This window comes from Oryza glaberrima, chromosome 5 (genome assembly GCF_000147395.1).
Source record: "Oryza glaberrima chromosome 5, OglaRS2, whole genome shotgun sequence".
Taxonomy (NCBI): domain Eukaryota; kingdom Viridiplantae; phylum Streptophyta; class Magnoliopsida; order Poales; family Poaceae; genus Oryza; species Oryza glaberrima.
The window spans coordinates 14,815,920-14,839,605 of record NC_068330.1 but is presented as its reverse complement, the minus strand read 5'-3'; the positions used below and the strand labels follow the sequence as shown (position 1 = coordinate 14,839,605).

The 23,686-nt window shown below is 41.2% G+C and overlaps 2 protein-coding genes and 1 long non-coding RNA gene across 4 annotated transcripts; 2 read left to right on the top strand and 1 right to left on the bottom strand.

The window, feature by feature from the left end:
- The first annotated feature begins 2,213 nt into the window (after positions 1-2,213).
- LOC127772824 (mitochondrial zinc maintenance protein 1, mitochondrial) lies at positions 2,214-6,242 on the top strand. The gene is made up of 3 exons (XM_052298806.1): positions 2,214-2,350; positions 2,469-2,761; positions 5,658-6,242. The coding sequence occupies exons 2-3, from the start codon at positions 2,506-2,508 to the stop codon at positions 5,732-5,734; spliced, it is 333 nt and encodes a 110-aa protein (XP_052154766.1). The 5' UTR covers positions 2,214-2,350; positions 2,469-2,505; the 3' UTR covers positions 5,735-6,242.
- A 9,330-nt stretch (positions 6,243-15,572) lies between these two features.
- LOC127773654 (putative E3 ubiquitin-protein ligase LIN-1) lies at positions 15,573-23,472 on the top strand. The gene is made up of 17 exons (XM_052299792.1): positions 15,573-16,501; positions 17,594-17,654; positions 17,761-18,003; positions 18,299-18,378; positions 18,455-19,636; positions 19,708-19,849; positions 20,102-20,347; positions 20,430-20,727; positions 20,908-21,029; positions 21,285-21,404; positions 21,603-21,734; positions 21,814-21,936; positions 22,029-22,139; positions 22,223-22,369; positions 22,451-22,576; positions 22,707-22,823; positions 22,920-23,472. Exons 1-17 carry the CDS (start codon positions 15,864-15,866, stop codon positions 22,935-22,937), a joined length of 3,906 nt encoding a protein of 1,301 aa, XP_052155752.1. The 5' UTR covers positions 15,573-15,863; the 3' UTR covers positions 22,938-23,472.
- Positions 16,500-19,401, bottom strand: LOC127773655 (uncharacterized). Of its 2 annotated transcripts, XR_008017609.1 has the most exons (5): positions 19,255-19,401; positions 18,927-19,047; positions 17,722-17,928; positions 17,258-17,383; positions 16,500-17,182 (listed from the first exon to the last, which is right to left on the bottom strand). It is a non-coding gene; the product is annotated as an uncharacterized LOC127773655 (long non-coding RNA). The 2 variants fall into 2 exon arrangements; XR_008017608.1 differs by having other exon boundaries at positions 16,500-17,383.
- Positions 23,473-23,686: the final 214 nt, after the last annotated feature.

Genomic DNA, 23,686 nt, shown 5'->3' with positions numbered 1-23,686 from the left:
TCAAACCCGGAAGTCCGGCACGCCCAGTCGAACATAGCGATCCGGACCAGCGCCGACGGGCTCAACTGCGGGAGCTCCACCTGGAAAAGGCGAAGAATCTCAGGCAACAACGCGTTGCACGGAAACCGAAGCCCCGCCTCAAAAAACACGGCGAACACCACTGTCCGGTTGTCGATGGGCTTCGGTACAACGGCTTTCCCCGGGGCGAAAGCCTGTCCCTCGACTAATACCCCAGAGCTGACCAACTTTGCTAGCTCGCCGTCGTCTATGAGAGAAATCCCCAAATAAGCGGTGGTGTCGTCGTCAATCCGGCCGGGGTTGTGCCCTTTCGCCGAAGAGGGGTTAGGCTTGCGGGGAGCCATGACGAAGGACATATGAAGTGGCGAAGGGTGCGTGCAGTGGCGAACAAGGGGAGTGAGCGAGAAATCTAAAGGGCCAAGGGGTGCTGTGAGAGCAAGAACGGAGGAAGAAAGCGCGAGCGGTGAAAGTGGCAAGTCTGGCGGTGAAAAGATAACGGGGGAGCATATATAGCCCAACAAGGCGACGGTTCGCCTACCCACCAGTAATAAAGCGCCACGTGTCGCGAGGGTAGGCGAAACGGTAAATTCACATCGACCGAGCTGCACAGTAAAAAGCCCACAAAGGGAAGGCCCATTACTGTTCCTTTCGGCCCGGTAAAAATAATATATATATATATATATATATATATATATATATATATATATATATATATATATATATCACCGTCCGCAGGAGGCGAAGAGCGGCAAATCAATAACAGCCGCACAGACAACAAACTTTGTTTGCAGGAGCAATGTAGGTTTCGGCAGGAGCATCGGCTGAAAGGGGGCGCCACATACCATACCACATACCACATGGTTTGCACGGTCTCGGCCGAAGCTCCAATCTCACCCTTGCCCGTGAGGGGCTTGTTGGCGGTATGGTACGAGACCCTTCGACCAAAATCTGCCGAAGGCTATGCGAGGAATGGGGATCCAAGCCTGAGACGTCAAAGTTAGTCAAGGCGAAGCCCCCCCCCCCCCCGGGCGAAGACTATGGAACAAGGACGGCGAGAGGCAAAGGATCGTGCGGGTACTCTGCCAAGCCGGAGGCCTCTTGGGCGAAGAATACAGGGCGAAGAGTATATGCCGAAGGGAGACGACTTCGCCAAAGTAAGCTCGCCCCCGCGAGGGCCGAAGAAGCCTTTTCCAGCCCATCAAGCCTAGGGGCCATTGGGCCGATGATCGCCTAACGGCCCATCAGGATTCCATGAACCTCTATTACACTATGTACCCTTGTAAATGTCCCTTTCATAACGGTAACCATGTAAATTCCCCTGTATAACCAAAACCTTAGTAGTAAGAACATGTAATAGGGGCTATAAATAGTCTCATAGGGCCATGTAATGGGGGATCCTAAGAAAAATTCTCTAATCAATACACTTTACCTTTTTCTAACCACTGTTGAGTAACCACGTATTTCGACGTATGCAGTTGTCATTTCGACAACATGTATCAACATATATTAATTATATATATTGCATATATTTTATTTGTTAGATCTTTACATTGCAAAAAAAACACCAACCCATCTACTAAAAGTTACAGTGTAATTTAACTATAGTTACACTGTACTGTAACTATAGTGTAATTATAGTGTAACTATAGTGAAATTACAGTGCACTTACATATTATATCAACTGAAATTATAAATGTAATTTTAGTTATATAGGACTGTAAGTTTAGTAATTACACATGTATGTTTAGTATTTGCACACTGTAATTACACATGTAGGACGCCAGGGAGGGGGCTGCGGCGGTGGGGTGGGGGGAGGAGGGGATATAATCTCCCTCCTGTTCGCTGGAGAAAGCGAGAAGCAAATGGAGAGAGAGAGAGAAAGAACTAGAGGCAAGAGCTGAGACAACGAGAAGGAACGCGAGAAAAATAGAAAGGAAAAGGGAACGGCTTCGGAGATGGCGCGGAATACGAAATTTGACAGACGCGGGACAGGGTTTGTCTCCGATACGAGTATACGACCTGATCTAGGAAGATGGCTCCACGAATCTTAACGCTGGATTGGACAACCAGAAAAACGTCAAATATGAGGAGCAGAAATTTGTCGACAAAGAAGGGAAGAACTGGCAAAATCGTTAATTAAGTGCTACTGGTCCAACTCAGCCTTAATGGGCTTCTAACAGAATGAAAATCTTAATGGGCCTCTTGGGTCCTTCTTTCGCTGGTGGCCCAGTCGGTCGATCGATCGATTGACACCCATCCATCCGCCGCCGCGCCGCCGATCTCCATCACCTGCGGCTGCGAGCGAGGGAGCGACGGCCGCCGGCGCCCTCCGGTGAGCACGTCCTCTTCTTCCTTTCGAATCTGCGCTATATTCTCTTCTTCCTTGATCTGGAAGCTAGGTTTCTCTGTCTTGAAAACCTTTTTAATCTGTTTTTTTTTCTTTTTTTAAGTCGGCATAACACGCACACACTTCTTCACCTCTGGGAAATGGCGGCGGCGGCGGCGGCGGCGGAGGGCCTGGCGGCGTACAGGGCGGTGCTGCGGGCGGCGCGGCGGACGTTCGCCGGCGACAGGCTGATGCTGGCGGAGTCCGCCGTGGAGATCCGGCGCCGCTTCGAGGAGCACCGGGGCCTCGCGCCGGGCTCCGGCGAGGCCGCCCGCGCCCTCACCGACGCCCGCGAGGCCGCGCACTTCATCACCCACATGATCGTCCAGGCCCAGCGCGCCCCCTCCGGATCCTTCGGTACTTCCCCCCCTTTCCATTCACCTCTCTACCCTTTCTTTCCGCTTGGGATCTCTCAGGGTTTCGAGACATTTTTCATTGCGTATCCATCTTAGAATTGCATTTGCCTAAGCTTGAGATTGAGGTAGATGCAAGGAGGAGAGTTGGAAACTAGACCTAGGATGCTCACTTCAGTTATAATTTGTTCCCTGTTGAACAAATGGGTGCCACACAAATGCATATCGACTATTACAAATTGAAAGTTTCACAACAGATAAAAGTTGGGGTAGCTTTGCCGCCAGAAGGAGCAGAGTCACTAAAGCAACAGCTCAATTACATAAAGCATATTACATTTGTTTCTTTTTAAATAATTCACCACTTTACATTTCACATGTAACAATTCCTGAATACAAACTGGGAGAGGGAATTGCTAAAGGTATTATAATTACAAATAGATAGTCATATTTCAATCTTTTTTTTTTGGTTTGTGGCTGGTGCAACTATTTCTTTATGAACCCAAATGTCTTTTTTTTTTTTGGGTGCGTGTACTAGATGTAGTTTGTACCAATGAATTTTATCGAGTGTCTTCATGTTGTGGTTGACTGAGTGGATTAGGCCTGCCCTTGCCAACTTACAGGTTTGCTGTATCTTGTCTAGCTATGAATTCAGCATGACAAATGTAATGCTAAATAAACTAACGCAACATATTTTGAGATGAGCTTATTTTGCACCCTGGGTACATTATGGGATTTAGTTTCAATTCCACAGTTGTGCTGTTGGGCCTTGGTGGGTAGAACTGAAGACACAACAACTAATAATGGACCTGACGATGCTTTTGTAATAGATTTAACTTATGCTACCTGGCAAAAGTAAATAAATGATGGGGGAAAAACCTCTGTCGTGGTTCGCCCTGCTTCTACACCTAAGATTTGGTTTGATTAATTACACTGAAGAATGGATTTGTCAGTTGCCACCAACAACATATTTAAGAAATTCATTTACGTTAGTTATATATTATACTATGCCTTTTGAAAATCCTTAAGTTATCTCCCAACAACTCTTTTTTGTCATGTCTTCGCCATCCCACATTCCAACTTGTCTGACCCGAATCGCCTTAACTGAAACCATATATGAGCATAGTGCCATGAAAGCTCGCCAGAGTGCCATGAAAAGAGCTGATGTGGTGGGATAACAAGTGTGCTTTGCATTTACATGGCAGCACATGAGCAAGCTAAAAATCTAAAGTGATGCTTGCCCTAGAACTGCCGTATAAGCAGCTGCTGTTAGTGGAGAGTGTACAGATAAATCATTTCTGCAGCATGCTTTCCAATGTTTTGTTGAAATTGTTGACGTGTTTTGTCATGGATCATTCTCATATTGCATATTTTTTGCTCTTATTTGCGGGCCTCTTGGGCAGTTAAATACTGAAATCTGGTATATAGCCATGTTTTTTAGAAGAGTAATCTTAAAAATTTTGATAGGTTGAATAAGCAATGAATTTTATGGCAATTGCCAAGTGTTATGAAGTACCTTTTTTCGGAGAGACATTTATCAGTTTGAAGCTGAAGACTATAGTGTTGCCTCAGTTCTATTATCTATTTGTTCACATGATGGGTGCATGAATAAACCCATGTTATTCCCTTGAGACAGCCATGCTGTATAACAAGGGCTTTTTAAGATATAGTTTCTCAAGATCAACATTGTACTCAATATATTTTCCTATCCTCAACAAGTTTTGGCTGCGAATACAGGCCTCACTTTTGAACAAACTGCCATTAATGAGACCAAAACAATAGTACGAAACTTCACCCTAGACCCCCTTTAACCAAAATTTTATTCCTAAATCCATCTGTATTTATGATTTATATCATTTGGTCCAGATTAATTGATGTTTTTTGATAATTAATTAATATAGCATAGCATGTACAACCAAACCACATGCCTTTTGTTCAAGAAGTCATTTTATCTTAGTTTTGTAACAAAAGGATGTCTATCATGTGGAACCACATTTATAGTAGACAGACCAAGGCGACCAAGGTGCAGGCAGCGCACGGCCAAGAGGCGCCACTAGGCAGATGTGTGCGATCAGGAGATCTGGGCCTAGAGTTATGAATGACTCTCTTTCTCTCTCTCCTCCAGTAACCCTTTAGTTACTTTAGCAAGTGATCAATCTATTTCTATTGAGCTTAGGATCCTTTGTTTGGCATGCCTTCCTATAAAAGCACTTTGGATTTGTTATTTGCAATCAAGCAAACAAAGAATCTCTCTCTCTCTCTCTCTCTCTCTCTCTCTCTCTCTCTCTCTCTCTTTCATAACAGTGCCTACTCACCTTCGTCCCCCCGTCAACCACAACTACTGCGGTACTGCCTCCATTCTTCTGACCACCCTTGAGTGAAACACACGACAGTGGCACACTGGCACTCCATAATATCATCTATACTGTTGATTACAGTGTGACGGTGAAGTGTGTCAGATTCCCAAAATTATGCATTGCTGTCCTAAATTGACTTTGAAGCTTCAATGCTGAACAGTAAAATTTCCATGGCGATTATAAAAGGGATCTGTTGTTAGGATGATTTATTCCTTGGCCTCCTTTTGGTTTTAGGCTTTTAGCAGTACAGTAGTGGTCCCTATATATCATGCCCACCATCAGAGCTGTGCTGTGCAATGGTATTTCCAGACAGTATATTGGCTTCACTGGCCATATTGCTGCTTTGCTTGTGACTTCATTAATATAATATACGATTTCAATCCTTATGAATAGATCTCTGGTATGTTTATCTAGGTATTTTCTTGAAACTTACCTATCATTGATGCGAACAATATTATTTCCACTATATTTATTATCATGTTAAGTTGTCTTGTTGATTTACTGACATTTAGAAGTCTGACAATTGGCTAATATTTGGTGTCACAGTTGTAAAACCTGAGAAGGAACATGCTGGAGCTACATTGGAGGTTCCTTCTGAGGAAATCCTGTCTAAGTTGAAATAGAGATAAAGAGCAGTTGTTGTACAAGCATCACAAGCTTAGCACCATTGGGCTAGTTAATAAATCAGCTCTCATCTGTCATATTAGTGGCTGACCTTATAATTACAGCAGTTGTGTTTTTTATGGTCAGAGCAGCACCTTTTTGTTTTTTGCACTATCCAGAACAGCTTTAGCGATTGTAAGTTACGTCTAAAAAACCACAACACAACTCTTTAGATGTTTTGATATGCAATTTTGGGGAACTTATGAGTTTAGACTCGTGTGCTGTTGTGGTTCATCATTGTTTCTTGTCCTACAACAATCACGCTGAGACATAGAAGCGATTTGTTTGATTTGAACGTTGAAATGATGTAAAGGATTGGCATGCAGATCCCTCATTGTACGTGCTCCTATCCAAAGGACAAGTTTTTGTATCCATCTGGGATTTGTCTCCTCCTGGCTATGTATCTGTCATGTATTTTAGATCCCTCATCATTCTGTACTGTGGGTACTAATAAGTATTGTTGAGGAATAGCTCCTTAGCGTTCTCGTAGGATGTTTTTGGTGCTGGATTTAAGGTCAGAAATGCATCCTTGAAGAGTTCTTGACAAACAAGGGCACAAGCATCTTGAATGATTTATAGCTGGTGAGCTCTGCAGTGTAATTGGTTGTCTGAAGATTGAACTGTTAAATGACCTCTTCCTTTTGCTAACATTGGATTTTTGCAGTGCTGCCCTGACGACCAGGGAACCCATGCCTTTGGAGCTTTCAGAGAAGCTAAACAAAATTTCAAGAAACAGCATATGTCCCAGCTTTGTTGCCTACCTGGCAACATGGCACGGATCGGAAGGTCTCAATGGCATTATGGCCCCCATATGTCACCAAATTGCTGTACTTTTGATACCTCCTACATTGCCTCTCTTCATTCCCAAGTCTGCAGTTCTTTTCATTGCTTTGTTCTGCTCTCCTTGTCTCAAGTCTCCATGTTGGTTTGTGCTTGTTTTCCCATATTGTATGATGTCTGCCCTTTTCACTGCACTGAACAATATGCTTCCATAAAGTTGTTTTGTCACGGCACAAGTTTGCTTGACATGACATATTTTGGAATGCAGAAATTTTGCAAGAAACAATAGGGTGAGTCCTCTTAACCTTCCTAGAAAATCCATGTTTTCCAAACAATTGGTGTAACTATTGATCTTCAGTGCCTCCAGGTTGGCCATTTGGAGGTGCTTTGGAGATTAATCCACAATGCAGTACAATCCCCCCCCCCCCCCCACACACACACACACATCAATTCATCAATTATATGCCTCTGAAATCCAATCAAACTATAATAATGTTTGAGTACTTTTTAACCAATTGAATATGATGCAGATTTGACTGTCAGTCAGCACCTGTACTGGCTGCCACACATTGTCACCCTGTCTTCACACCTCTCTACATACTGACATACTGCTCAGAGTGTAAATACTACTCCCTCTGTTATAATGTAGCAATCTATGATAGGATGAGATCTATCCTACTACTACGAATCTGAACTAATATGCACGATACCCTCCCCTATGCAGCACAGTTAATGTGTGCATTGCCTTGTTGCCACCAACAAAAACATTGTCTTTTCTACTGGACAATGATGATAATGCAGGCGAGAAGAGAGAGAGATACAGAGAGGATGTAGCAATATGCAGCAACTATTCAGAACCTCCATTTACACTACATACAGGAAAGCCAGAGGTGCAGTTCAGAGTTCTGAAAGTTGGGCATGTGATGTGAGGAATGTGCCAAACTTGTCTGCAAACATTGCAAGTTGCAGTTCAGCTTTAGCTGGCATGAAATTGTTCAGTGTTCTTTCACCCTCCCAGCTTTACTTACATGTAGCCATGCAAAAGAAATGGTTTTTTTGTGGATGGAACATGTAGTTCTCCCTCCGTTACATATTTAGTTGTTTGACTTTTTTATTAGTCAAAGTATTTTTTAGATTTAACCAAATTTTTTATATTTTGCTATAAATTTGATCAAACTTAAAGAATTTTGTCTGAGAAAAAGTAAAATGACTTATAATATGGAAAGGAGGGAGTAAACAATAGTGGTTTCAGAAGCATTATAATTTGCTGCAGTAATACTGCTTGACTGATCTCACCTTTCTTCCTGTCCTGCCTTTTTTTTTTCCTCTCTCTTTTCCTCCTCTCCGTGATGCTTCTGAGCCACTAATAGAGGAATCTTGTGACCCTTTTGGAATGTTATGGCATGTAAACTACTAAAATGAAGCCGTTTTTATTTTGGCCGTTGTTGCTGTTGTTAGATGGAAGCAGTCTCGTGATCCATGCAGAGCCGGGACAAGAGATGCATGGTGGCCTGCCGTTTTCGCTCGATTTTCTACCGCCATTTGTTTCTGGTAGTAGTACATATGTGTGTACACTACATAGTACTGTTTGTCACATGGAGTGCTACTTCTTTCTTTGCTTTTTGATTTTTGTCCTTTCTTTTTTTTTCTTTTTTTGCTAGTATCTCTAGATGTACCAAGTTGATGTGCATCTAATTCTTTTGGAAGAAATAATATTTTTTTCCTTTTAATACAATGTTAGCAATACATGGTTGAATTCATTGTATGGTATTGAATGTTTGTAATCAAACTCTTATAAACCTAGGAAGTTCCCAAAACCTAGATAATAGTAGATGTTGTTGGTTGCTAGGATCTCAATGCACATACTGTGTTGCTGGCTCACTGGTGAGCCCGGGCACAGCTCTGCTTGGGCCCTGGGGTGGTTGAGCTGAGCCTTTGGGTTGACAATTGTTGCATGTGATTCCATGTTTCCATTATGTGAGGCTGAATCCACCAAAATAATTGTGCAAGAATTACTAGTGCCGTCATGTGTCATAATTTTTTTGAAAAACACAATATATTTGAATTAAATGCTCATATAATGGCTTCTTGATTAGAAAATATATGGTCCATGAGACCATGACCATGTATCCGTGGCTGCCAAGATATCCCATGCCAGTAGCAATATATAACAAACCAGAGAGTGACCTTGTAAGATCTTGGCATCATAAAGGATTGATGGTGTGCTCATATGTGCATCCCCATCAGCACACAGTAGCTATGTTAGGTTTAACAAACCATTTTTTGTGCCTTTGGACCTTGCAAAGAGGGTGCAATGAGACACACAAATCCCAATAATTCTATGGTTGAGCCCTCCTCCTTTTCCCTACTGCATGCATCCAAGATTGGGGCGAGGTTGGCCAGGTTGTGAACCACCTTTTTTCCCCTCTTTGTAGACACTAGACAAGGTAGACCAAGACACCTCAACAAGGTGAACATGCCAAAAAAAAAGAAGTCCATATATTCCTAGTGTCCTTAATTCATAATTTATTACTCTACGCTTCAATTGATATGTTGTAGATACACATACATGGGTGTGGAATGATAAGACTTGTAATATTATTTATCCTTTTGTTTAGGGAAGTAGGGAGACCCTGGGACCTGATTGGATCCAATTAGAATTGATCAATGCTATCTGGTCTTTTTCAGAGTTGTCCTGGTATGCATGACCATTTCTTTTTTTAACTTATTATAAAAAAAATGTGAAGATCCCCATCATTGACTTATTTTAATACATAAATGTTTTTAGCATTGTAATTTGGTATAAATGTTTTTAACTTGCCATGCTATTGACCATATATACTAACATAATTTATTTAAAAGAAAATTTACTGCAACATTTATTTTATAAAATATATCAACGAAAAGTTTCATGATAAAATATGGCATTTACCCACTTAATTATGCAACATATGGAAATGCATTTCGTTTAACAATTTTGACAAAACTATTTGATATTTGTTAAAATGCAATTATGAGAAATTGTGGCTTCGTTTGGAGAGCTTCTAGCTATTATAACTGTACTCTACGAATTTCTAGCTCCCCAGATAATCTAGATTTTCCTTCCAAATTACTTCGTTCGTTCCAGAATATAAGAAAGTTTAGAGTTGGATACGGTTATTAAGAAAGTAGGTAAAATTAAATAGGGAGATGTTGTGATTGGTTGAGAAGTGGAAATAGGTGCAAAAAATAAATGGTGGATGGTTGTGATTGGTTAGGACTTGGGAATGAAATGTTGATGAAGAAGTTATTATATTTTGAAACAAATCCTAAGTAGTAAAAGTTGTTATATTTTAGGACGGGGAAGTATGAAATTTAGTAGCTGGACGCAACTCCAACTTATCTTACATTATCACTAATTAGATATATATCCGTCAATTGCTTCTCAGATTTTCAAGCTCTTCAAATAAAAACTGATATCAAGGAGCTAGCAAGAATACGTTCGACTTTATGTGCAGATCTTATCACATGGTAACACCACTCAACAGCCACAAGTGTGATTAAGATGTTGCCTATAAAAAAAATCTTTTCTTTTGGCAATTTCTGTTCTCTTATACTCTAGAAAGGTACTTGCTAATCAGAAAGAAACACATCCACTTGCCAGAAATTTCTGCAGAACAGGTTAAGAAAACGCAGGTTTTATGGAGTTTATCTTAGACAGCAGAAGAAAAAATTAACGGACAGGATTGTCTCCTTGCGGCGTGTCCCTCTCACGATGCGCTAGCTAGCTAATTAAGCTGCGTCTGCATCTCTGATCCGATAACGAAAACGACGCAGACATTCACGTGTACCATGACCAAACTGCAAGCACAATTACTCCAACTAAATTACATCCAAAATGCAAAGCTCATCAAATTCGATAAAACTCTGACAAGATAAGGTGTCAATTAGTCAAGGATTAACCACGAGGTTACCAAGAAAAAGAAACTGGTGGTTGTTAAGATCTGCTTGAGATAGTTGTCTGTCCTGTGCCTTGACCCCATCTGAACTACTGGATGGCCGCAGGCAACAGGTTTTGGTCCAATGATTATTGGGTTCCTTTTAATCGAGAGAGAAGGCTACACTCTGTCTAGCTAGCTGGTTGCAGGGTAATTAAATGTACTTTGGCATGAGCAAGTACAGTGTACATGAGAATTAAACCGAGGTATAGGCTGCAAAGTACACAGTTGCAGTGTTGTTTATCTCTCGACAGAATGAATGACAGATTGTAACTGTATTTTTGTGTGTGTGGTCTTCAGCGTCAGATTTTGACCACGGTTTTTTATACAATGATTCGTACACCCTTCCTGCATGGATGTGTTTGAAAAATGGGTTTAATAAGGGAGTGGGTTTGACAAGGGAGTGGGAAGTGGAAATGAATGGATCCGGATAGGATAAAAATAGAGTGAGAAGAATGAACGGCTAAGATTGAAACTTACTCTTTGAGATATGGGAAATCGTATCCTGAACCCATCTTCCAAATGTGGCTCAAATTAATAGTAAGAAGTGTGTTTAGTTCACGCAAAAATTAGAAGTTTGATTGAAATTGAAACGATGTGATGGAAAAATTAGAAGTTTGTATGTGTAGAAAAGTTTTGATGTGATGAAAAAGTTTAAAGTTTAAAGAAAAAGTTAGGAACTAAACCAGGCCTTAATTTTACTATAGAGGGAGTATAAAATGTGTATGGTATTAATTTTTAATGAATACTGCCTCTGTTCTAAGTAAGACGACTGTTTGGTTCTTTGGTGTTTTAGATTCTGGTAGATTAAATTAAGATTATACTTAACTGTGGTGCTTAATTGTTTACCTCTATTTTAACGTTGAGAAAAAAAAGTTTGAGTAGTAGTGTTGCATGGATTAACGGAAGCACTAGCACACCATTGTTGCAAGTTGCAACTTGTGAGTAGATTTATGTTTAGAAAAACCAAGCTTGCTCCAAGAAAAAAAAATGAAAAACGGCTTGTTATGCAAGAGGAAGTATACTGACTGTACTACTGTACATGAATAATCATAGTAGAGCCTGGTACTACAATTTATGGCTACGTTGAAATTCATGGGGGGTGCATTGTTGTCCGTTGTCACAACTAGCATTTAATATTATCATGAGTAGCGCATTGATACGTGTGGCTTGAGGCAATAAATTATGAGGATATTTTATTAGAGCTGGTACAATAGCAGATTATAAGACAGCTATAAACATATTTTAAGAAAATAAAAGAGGAAAGAGAAGAGCAGCGGGGCTATAGATTTATAGCTAGCTACAGCACAGACTTCAAAATATATGTGTGTATGACAGGTGGGACTAAGTATGAATTGTGGAGTACTCCCTCCATTTACTTTTGGTAGGCATATTTTCAAATCTGGAAAATTTACTTTTTATAGGCATATTTCAATCCAACCACATATCTTCTTAATGACTTTCTCGGATTTAATGCGTGACTCTCCATTCTTCCACACAAGATTGGCTACATGGACATCGAGAAATATAAATATTAATGAATCGTTTGTTTACGAGAAATAAGTAGTAGCATGTTTAAATGGATAATAAGTAGAATTAATTATCCTTATCATTGTGCCAAGATAAAATATGACTATCGAAATAGATGGATGGAGTATATATTTATAGATAACTATTATATGAATTGGCTACTAAATGACTAGAAATGATTTGGAGCCAGTAGTTGGCTATATTATTAATCTTGCTCTTACTTCCTCCGGTTTTTATAATAAATTTAGTTTTAGCTCCTTCTATTATCCCAAAATAAGTTTATTTTAGAGTAATCGTTGCATCAGAGTTTGTGAAAATATGAAATAATTGTATTAGGAGAAGATAAAGTGAGAAATAGTTGAATTGTGATTTGATAAGGGAATTCTTTTCTGTTTTTATAATGGTATGTGTGAGATGAGTGAAAAATAAATTTATATTGGGATAGAGGTAGTAGTAAATATACTTTAGAGAGATAAAATAATATTCTCTCCGTTCCATATTAATCATCGTATAAGTTTTTTCACCAAGACAATGAGTACTTAGCTATCATACATTTGATTTAATGTGAGTATGTGGTGGGAAGAATCGAGAAGCATGCAAATTTTAAGTCCTCGTATGCACATGAAACGAGCGCTTAACTACTTCTAAATCCATGCATGCATTCACAGATGCAATAATGCTACACATCAAACGAATGGACAAGTGACATATGATGGTTAGTTTGGAATTTATGTTTCTTAGTTATATGATGATCAATATGAAATGGAAGGAGTATAACGTACTAGACATGGTGAGGATTCTACCGATTATAGATGATCTCTAGTTGTAAAACAATTTTAAGTGTACCTTTAGAACATGGGAGGAATATACAACATATTACTTCCGTTTCAAAATATAGTTACATTTTTTGACAGAGGTAGTAGGAAGATAAAAGAAAGGGTTAATTCCACTACAAATTCGCTGTATTAAAGAAAAACAATTATACTATTCGTCAAACCGGCTCAGTGCCATTGGTATTTCATAAAAATTCAAACCATGCCATTATGTACTTTGAGGTGTTCTTAGACTATTTTTTTCATATTGTTTTTTCACATGGACTAAGGTGCCCCTAGCCATTCTTCTTCCTCTCTCTTCGAATAGGCGCTCGCCATAATAATAATGTTAAATTTTTCAATAGAATGAATTTGTAATGGTAGGATCCAATTAATCCTAAAATAAACATATATAAAATTGTCGTGGCATGCCAAGATAGAAATGTTAGAAGAATTACATAATCAAGCTATATTGCTCCGTAGAAAAGGTGCTGAAATTTACGAGGAAAGTTTAGATGGAAATTTTTTCAGAAGGTTCTAAATTCCCAAGAGTTCATCCACTTGTCCCCCAAAGAATCACACACGGGAAAAAACAAATTCCCAATGTACCATGTTCTTCTGCTACTATTTTCATCTAAAAAAGACTTTGTTTTTTATAACGGTCTTTTTGAGACGGAGATAAATAAGAGAATTGGTTCATTTGCTATATGACTATCTAGGGAAGACCCAATTAATTAATTAAGCCGTGTGGGCCACAGGAGGGGGGGGGGGGGTCCGTCTTCCTCCTCCCGTGAAGAACTGACCAACCTTTCTCCCTGGTTGGATTGCATTGCAATATTGCATCTCCATGATTGCTTTGGCAGGACGTGCAGTAATAAGCTACGGAGTACTAGGGTACGAGTGATGGAGGGCCATGTCTCAACCAGACACGCCATGGCAGCAACCTACTGTACAGCACAGCTGATGGGCATCCCATGGCTTACCCACCGGCATAATCGCCATGACATCGATGCTCATGCTCATGCGTGTCTGTGTTCTCAAGTTTTAACTAACACACACACACACACTGTGCTACCTGCGTGACGTTTTTACGATCGTCACGCGGACATTCATAGTCAGTTCATAACACGTGGGCGTATGTAAATGTAGTGGCGGATCTTGAAATCTTCTAAAGCCTGAAGGGTGTAGATGCATATAAATTAAAGATTTTCGATGTTATTGAACAATAGAAATATTAGCTATCCTAATGGTGTGATCTGTCGTCGATGAGTCCGAGCAACTGCCTGTTGTGCTTGCTGGGCCTCGGATCTATCCCTATGTAAATGGGTGTATTAGAAATGTTTCACGTAGGGTCATCGCTAGGAATTGGATCGGAGGCCCTAATACAAAAATGTATATAATGGCATCCTGAAACTTGACCATCAATCACGAACAAAAATAATAATGTATATAATGTATATAATGACTAATAGGACAGCAGAAAACTGACAGACGGTCACGATGAGATTGCATATCTAGTTCTAATCTACTTCCCCTTAGTTATAGTCTTCTGACCTGATGTGTCCTTTGGGTCCTCTATTTTTTTAACGACCCTGATAAATCGTACACCTTGCACATGCTTTTTTTTTACTCGGCCTTTATATCCAACCGGATATACGTGGCCTTTTTTTAAATTAGGAACTTAGCCCTTAAATAATTCAATCTGAAATTCGCTACTCAAGTCACTACAACCACTAGACTACATGTCCTTTCACCGCATGATTTTCAGTATAGAAAGAAAATGTATTTTACGGATTAGTGTCCGTTTCAGAACTGAACCTATGCAATGCCAAAGTGCGTGATGACACTGCAGTTACCGAGCCTCCAGCTAAGTTGAGTTAACCCCACATCTCTGAACTAGTTGATCAAGATATGTTCCCCCTCAAACTCTTTACTACTCACTAGTGCACCACTGGTTCAATTCACATGAGAACAATCCAATAGAGCAAGTAACAAGGGGGTGCTTGGAATCAGTGACAGATCCAATACCCGACGACCTTTAGTGACCGCGCATCCTAGCTGGCTCATCAGCAATCACCCAATTCAATTTTGGGGTAATTTTAAGTACTTAAGAAGTATCAGAAGATATCATATTTTATAGTATAAAACTTAGTATCTCTAGGTAGATCTTAAGTTACCAAAATTTTTAAAGGACCACAATTTTTAGTGTTGTCATTGATCGCCGCGTTCTTTTATAGGTAATAACTAGTTAGATTTGCCTTTTCTATATCTTTTTTGGCCCACCTCTGCTTGGAATATACTCTCTCCATTAGTTTTATTTTCAAATCTGAAAAATTTATTTTTGATAGGCATATTTCAATCCAACAACCTATCATCTTAATGACTTTCTTAGATTTAATGCGCAACTCTCTATTCTTTCACACAAAATTAGCTACATAGGCATAGAGAAATGTAAATATTAATGAATCGTTTGTTTATGAGGAATGACTAGTAACATGTTTAAATGGATGATAAGTAAAATTACTTATTCTTGATCTGTGTGCCAAAATGAAATATGACTATCAAAAGCATATGGAGGGAGTACCATTGAATTGATCCTCGTTACATGGCAGAACTACATATTCACAATAAACAGTTAAATTCACATGAAGCTAGGTTGGAAAATAAAAAAAAATTCTTGTATCAATCTCTGCTGCAATCTTAGCTTATCCACAGGACCCAGAGAAAGGACCAGCAGCTTTCCCATACCTAACAAGATTGCCTCGTGCAAGGACAATATTTCTTACCTCACATTTAGAAGAGCTGCGTATCACTCACTCCCTCACTCACTCACTCAGCTCAGCTCAAGCTCACACATGCATGTACACTAGTAACTAAACTAATCTCCTCTCACCTGCAGCAAAGGGAGGAGTCGTCAAGAGAGAGGGCATTGCTCATCGCTCATATGCACTAGCAAGGAACAAGAAAAACGCTCGGCGCCGGGCGTCGCGATGCCGACGGCGACGACGGCAATGGCGGTGCCGCCGCACTCCTCCATCTGCTCCCTCATCGCCTTCCTCCACCACCACATCCGCGCCCTCCTCGCCGACCGTGACGCGCTCCTCGCCGCGCGCGCCCGCTGCCTGGCCTTGCTCGACCCTCCCGGCGCCGGCGGCGCCGCGCACGACGACGGCGACGGCGACGTCCTCGCCGCGCTCCGCCACGCCGCGGACGCGCTCACCGCCGGCGCCGACGCGGGCGGGCTCGACGGCGTGGAGGCGGCGCTGCAGGGGCCGGCGCTGCTGCCGGAGGAGGGGGAGACGGGCGGGCTGGACAACCGGCGCGTCGCGGCGTGCGCCTACTTCTACCTCGCCCTGGTGCGCGCGGCGCAGGGGGACGCGTGGCAGATGGCCATGCACTTCCTCCAGGCCGTCGTCGTGTTCCCCGCCGCGGTGGCCGGCGCCGGCGCCGGCGGAGGCCTCGCGCCGCGCGCGCTCTGGGACGGGCTGTTCGACGGCGCCGTGCTGGCGCGCGCCGGCGGCGCCAGCGAGGACGACGCGGCGCGGCGGGCGGCGAGGCGGTACAAGGACTGGCTCATCTACTACAAGGTGGTCGCCGGCGCGCCGGCGAGCGGCGGCGGCGGCGGCGGGTGAGTTCATCGCAGACGAGGGAAATTTTTTATTTACCGCGGCAGTTATAACGGTAACTGGCATACGTATACCATTCGTGCGTACTGCGTGTACACCTAGCCGGTGTACGTACGTATTGTATATACATACGCTGACGGTACTGCATGCTGAAGAGGCTAAAAAGTGAAAAGGGGAAACTTTTTGTTGATAGTAGAGCTATGATGTGGCCAAGTAATGCTAGTACAATTTTTATTTTTCTTGGAAAAGATTTTTGGTATTGGGATTTGAATGCCTTTTTGTCAATTGTCCCTTTCAACTTTTCTCCCTTCTCCTTTCAATTGCTAATTTCTCTTTTTTCCCTATTTCTTTTGCATTTTCCAATTTTTTTGGAAGATAAATGAGGGTTGCAAATCTTTTGGTGTTTAATTGTGATAGTATAAGTTGCATACCTCCATCACTCCATGGTGTTCCGGGATTGCAAGCCATTGGAACAAATCAACATTAAATTCTTGCAAAATACAAGATGAATACCTTGCAATTTGAGTGATTTTGATGTAGGACACCACCTTGTGATTTGTGAAAAGGATGCTCTGAGCTTCTCTCACATTCCCTTTGCCTTGAGCTTTCTTTCCCTGTAGAACCCACCGGAGCACATTTATGCAGGTCATGGGCACAAATCTGCACTTTCTACCATTTTTTCTCTGTGATGTGGCAAAAAGAGGGAGATCAGCACTCTTATCTTTTCCAAAAGGGATTCAAAAAAGGAACTGAAACACCTTTTTTGCCAAATGCAATCCCCAAATCCCTGACCAATTCTTGAAGCAAAGCTGGGGACAAAGATTCTCCACTAGCAGCTTGTGACAAGCATGCACACTAAACCATCCTGACCCACAGCTGCATGCCTGCAAAATTTAACACCACCTAGAGAGATCATCTTGAGTGCTACAGCTCTATATAGTTCAATAACCAGTAGATGAATTGATGAAAGCTTCAGTGCAGTTGATTCCCAAGTAGTGCTTTGCTAGTTGCTGCTACTATCTGTAGGTATAGAGAAAATAAAAAAGGGTACATTGTTCCATTGTCTGAGGATATATACATTCATCCATGAACAGGTGCATTCAGTTTGGAAGATCTGTGAGCTCTGTCATTCCGAAATGGCCGGAGTTTTCAGAGGTAAGTTGTTATGCTTTCTGTACAAGTGTTTATATGATGCAATCTACTATTACAGAGGAATTCAGACCTGCATTTGGGAGCTCAAGTGAATTTGTCATTTGCACAGGATGGGACAATCCACTCAATTGATCAAGAAGGAAAGTGCAGAGCCTTCGACTCCAACTGTGGCGATCATGATAGCTTCGCTGAGCTGAAGGATTTTCTCAACTGTGAGGATCCAGACCTTCAAGAAGATACCAAGGGGAGCTCTGACAGCAGGTGCCTACATGAAATGCTTGAGGAATACCAGTCAGATTCACCTGTTTCCTTCTACTCACACCTTGATTCTAGTGAAGAAAGTGACAACGAGGTAATACATGTTCAAATTCTAAAACTGTTGAAAATTTTGCAAATTGTCATAACACAATTTGGAAGTCCAAAAGTTTTAGTTGATCCAGGACTATGTAGGAAAATGATAATCATACCTCTTCTTTTATTTTCAGCAAATTTAACTGAAACCCTCACCTAAAGTTTGTAAATAGAGACTACTCAGACTATGCAGTTTGCAACAATAATGCATGGGGGATAAAGCATACCTTTAATATCAAAATTAATGTACGCTGGAAGAGCCTTTGAGTTTTTGACATTTAATTCATCTAACGTAGGAGGTTTCACATGACAAAGGGAGGTCAGCAAAGGTTATGCCTATTGATACAGTTTTCTTGTCAACTAAACTCCATGGAAGGTACTATATCCGACACCATCTGATCTACTGTTTCCCATATTGTCCTAACTTTTTTTTTCTTCGGTATATTTGTTAGATCAATTCAGAATAAGAATCTGACATGGTGCACTTCTCCTGAAAATGCAATGATTTACACTCCTGAATCTCCACTCTACCAAGTTGATGACTGTGATATGAAACAAAACGACCTACAATCGAGCAGATCGCAGTGCTCAGCGAATAGTCTATCGAATTCAGTCCTAAATGTAAATAAAGCAGACTCATACTCAACATCCAACTATTTCAACAAGGATGGCATGTTTCCACAATGCACGCCAAAGCATGATCTCAGATGCTTCAGCAACTTCTCAACCAAATTTATGAAGAGAAGTGCTCTATCTGACATAGTCTCCCGAGGAAGCATGAGCAGGAAATTCAAGGCTTTCTCACAGAGTGATGAGTGGAGCGATGTCAGCTCACGCTGGGGGAAGGAAAGCCAGGTAGACTTTCTTGAGAGGTTTGAGAAGGCGGTGTCGAAATTACTGGTTTCAGATGGGCTAGAGAGCTACCTGGATGCAGGTTCGGAAGTTACAACCATATGGCACTTGCTGAATAGTTCTTCTGAGGTGAGATACAAATCATCAGCACGGCAAGACATCCTCGACCAACTTCTTGACAGCATTTCGACATCTAAAAAGGATAAAGTGATCAGGGCATCAGTTTATGTTCTCCTGCTTATGCTATCTGAAGATAGGAATGCAATGAGAGGCATCAAGAGAAAGGAGTTCCATTTATCCAATCTAGCCAGTGCATTGAAGAGAGATGTGCATGAGGCAGCCATTTTGATATACTTGTTGGATCCTTCACCTTTACAGATCAAAAACTTAGAGTTGTTACCTTCACTTCTACATGTTGCTTGTAATTCAGACACCAAAAAGTGGCCTGCGGTGCTTCCATTGACCCCGACATCAGCATCAATAGCACTCATTGAGATCTTGGTGACAGCATTCGACTATGTAACAAACAACGTCCACTTGGGTGCCATCAGCTCTCCTCATATTCTATCTAAGCTTGTTGATGTTGCAAAGAATAACAACTTGGAAGAAGGTGTGGCCCTGGCAGCTATTCTCGTCAGGTGTGTACGGCTTAATGGAAACTGCAAGAAGTTCTTGTCACAGGCTACTCCAGTGGAACCGTTCCTTCACCTTGTAAGACGAAAAGAACACCGTGCCAAGTGTGCCGCTCTTGAATACTTCCATGAGATTCTTCAAATTCCTCGGTACATTCCATAACTTGAAAAGGTCCATTTTGTTAATTCCGAATAGCTTGTTGAATTGTGTGAACCTTCAGGTCTGCAGCGAACTCCCTGCTGCAAGAAATAAAGAAGCTAGGAGGCATTGCCATTATGCATACATTGATGGCCTGCCTCCATCAAACTGAACCTGAACACAGGGTTTTAGCAGCTAATCTTCTTCTCCAATTGGATATGCTGGTATGTCTACTGTCCCTGGTACTCCTCTGAAGAATTTTCATTTAGAGCCCTGCAAATACAACCAGATTGTCTGCAGCTCATTAGGACAACTATAAATATCACCTCGAATAAAATGAAAGCACTGATTATTAACCATTCCTATGAATACATACTAGCAACAGTTCAACAAACACAGCATTGCAGTGATCTCACATTATCATTTTAGATAAAGGAATGATCTCACATTATCTAAAAAATGATCTGCTCCTGTAGGACAAACCAGATGGTAAAAGTGTATTCAGGGATGAAGCAATGGAAGTCCTGTTGGATTCCCTATCATCCCAAGAAAACTGCACCGTTCAGGCATTAGCAGCATCTTTCCTTTGTAATCTAGGAGGAACTTATTCCTGGTCAGGGGAATCATATACTGCTGCATGGCTCGCAAAGAAAGCAGGACTCACATCAACATCTCACAGAAATATGATCAGAAATATCGACTGGGTTGATCCTTGCCTGCAGGTGAAGTATGAAAACACTATCTAATTTGGACAAGATAATTATCTTAACCGTAGTTAACACTCCAGAGTAAAATATGATGCAGGACACAGAAATAGGTCCATGGAGCAGTAAATCTGCACGGACAATTATCAGAACAGGAGTACCAGTTCTCCGTGCTTTGGCCAAAGGAATACAAAGCAAGGCGAAGGGAACCTCGCATGATTGCCTTGTTTGTGCTGCATGGCTTGGAAGCGAGCTGGCTGCTCTCGGTGAAAATAACATGAGATATTCTGCTTGCGAGATCTTGTTACATGACATAGCCAGACACTTGCACCCAGGGTTTGAGCTTGATGAAAGACTTCTAGCATGCATGTCTCTCTACACTTACACCTCTGGAAAAGGTAAAGAAGATTCCATTACTGCCAAGTTATAGCCATCGAGTTCAGTGGTTTGGTCGAGAACTGACCAACTAAAACCATGAATATTTTAGAATGTCAAGACCAATTTTACAAACGTGTCGCAAAAGGATAATCAAAGAAATATATAATTCTTTTTACAAAAATGTTTTTTGGTACCTGCAGGGAAGCAGAAGTTGATGGGCTTGTCAGAGGGTTCACGAGAATCTCTAAGGAGGCTGTCATCATTCACATGGATGGCTGAAGAGTTGCTTCAAGTTACAGATTATTATCTTCCCAGCAAGCCAGTGAGTATTGTTCAAATCTAACTCCTTTCCACTTTTCTTTTCTCTTCCTTTCTGAACCACAAATAATGTGAAATCTTGGCCATTCATGTTCTCCCTTAAACACAATGAACATCTTCTAAACTTAGTTAAGTAATAGAAAAAAGAAATACAAAAGTATACCAGTTCATTTAAGATTATAATTATCACTTGCACAGGGTCCTTACTTTTGGAACATCATTTTACACGAAATCTAATTATCTGAAGTTGTCAGTGCAGCGTGTATCATGTGTTCATACACAGATATTGGAAATCGGTCAACCTGGCAATGGAGCAGCAACCGCTATAATATTCTTCGGAGGGCAGCTCTTTGTTGGTTATTCTAGTGGCACCATCAGGGTAATGATACATGGCATGTGTATGTGCATTAGAGTTTCTAATCAGTAATCACTCGTAAATCCACAACATAAGCACACATATTTTAACATAGCAATAGTTGGTTGGGCAGCAAAATGCAAAAAAAAGGGGTATTTCTTCAGTTCATGAAAGATGTACTTGCATAATTACAATTCCTGATTCTCAAGTGATCCTCTACAGGCATGGGATATAAAAGGCCAAAGAGCAGTAGTCATAAGAGAGGTTAAAGAGCACAAGAGAGCAGTTACATGTTTTGCACTATCAGACACTGGAGAAAATCTCTTGAGCGGGTCAGCTGACAAGTCAATTAGAGTAAGAAACGGGCGGACCAGTTTTCAACCACAAAGAAGTAACTGTAATAAGTTAATAGCTAATGATAGGCTCTTTGCAGGTATGGAAAATGGCGCAACGCAAGCTCGAATGTGTAGAGATAATTCAAATAAGAGAAGCTGTGGAGCAATTTGAAATTTACAATGACAAAATCATTGTGCTTACACCGAACAACGTTCTTAAGGTATGCAATTTGCTTTAAATGTTCTTGGTGATTGCCCAACATTTGAAATGTATAAAATAACATTTATAATAGAATTCATGTTACCTCGGCAGTTCTCTTACTCATCAAGAAGCACCCAGACATTTTACAAGAGCAAGCATGTCAAATCTCTAGCTGTGGCTCATGGCAAAGCTTATCTTGGTTGCACAGACTTGAGTATACAGGTTAGTACTGTTGGTATGATAGCAGTAGTAGCACCATATCTAGGAACATGCTACTGTATCTGAAACAAAAAAAAAATCCACAGGAATTAGACGTAGCAGTGGGGTCAAAAATCGAGATAAGAGCACCTACAAGAAGCTGGCGAATTAGGAAACAACCCATTAGTTCCATTGTAGTATATAAAGATTGGATGTACTGTGCTGGTACTCAAGTGGAAGGATCCACCATAAAGGTAAGGATCAAACTTGAACCTGTGAAAAAAATCAGATTACAAGGATTTGAGAAAAAAAAGTTATAAATATCGGTAAAACAGGACTGGAAGAAGCGATGCAAACCTACAATGACGATGGCGATATCAAAGGGAACAAATGTAGAGGCAATGGCAGTGGTGGAGGACTTCATCTACCTGAACTGCGACAAAAGCCCTAGTATCATTCAGGTCATCTAAATTTATTTTGAAATTTTGGTTGTCCCTATTAAAGGCACCACCTTTGCCTTGAGGTTACATAGTTGGAAAATTACAGAAGCCAGCCAACCTGACAATGCTTCTGCTTCTGTATTTTTGACAGATATGGTTGAGAGAGAATCAGCAGAAAGTAGGGAGGCTATCTGCAGGGAGCAAGATCACGAGCATGTTCACCGCAAATGACATTATTTTCTGCGGGACTGAAACCGGATTAATCAAGGTCAGAACCACGCCATCAATCTTGGCCACAGCCATTTATTTGTATCCACCACCATTAGCACCATAATTAAATTCTCCTTGTTGCAAATATGTACAGGCATGGATCCCTTTCTGAAGGGACATACAGGAGCAAAGACCAAAAAAAGGCTCAATTATGTAAATGGTTAAATGCAACAACATGAGAGTATGTATGTACAGAAGAGAAAAAAATAGCAGGTAAAAAGAACAAGAAAGGCATACCATTGTACAAGGTGATCGATCCCTCTGGAGGACAAACCAGCGTGCATAAACTCCGTGATCACCGATTTCTACAGAGCAATGAGTAGCATTAGTAGCAGCAGCAGAGGCTTCACAATGTAAATATAGATATAGATTTTGTGTGTTTTTTTTCCTTTTTCTACTTGGATTTTGGAAAAGATAGCGATTGTGTATGCTAATACTACCTTTTTTTTTTTTTTGACACAGTATGCTAATACTACCTGATACTGCCTCCTTCATAGCAACTGCCCATCTGCCACGAACTCGCACATTCGCATCGATCCCATCCTGTGATTAAAACCAGGCGTCTATAGCCGTCATAAAGAGGAACAAAGTGGAAATGGAAAAAAAAAAAAGAAGGCCATTGCGGCGTTTGGTCGAACACCTTGTGGGCGAGCGCGCGCGCTTGAGGACGCACCACCCACTCTTACATCGCGCGCATCCGCACAATAGCCAAGAACACAACCATGCCCATGCCTTGGGTGGTGCCAAGCGACCGGGATGCAGAACTGGAGGGAAGCTTCGAGAAGCTGCTAGAAACTAACCTCGAGGAAGAAGTCGATCGAAAAATGCAAAGATTTTGGGGAAGAGAGAGTGGGAGACGAG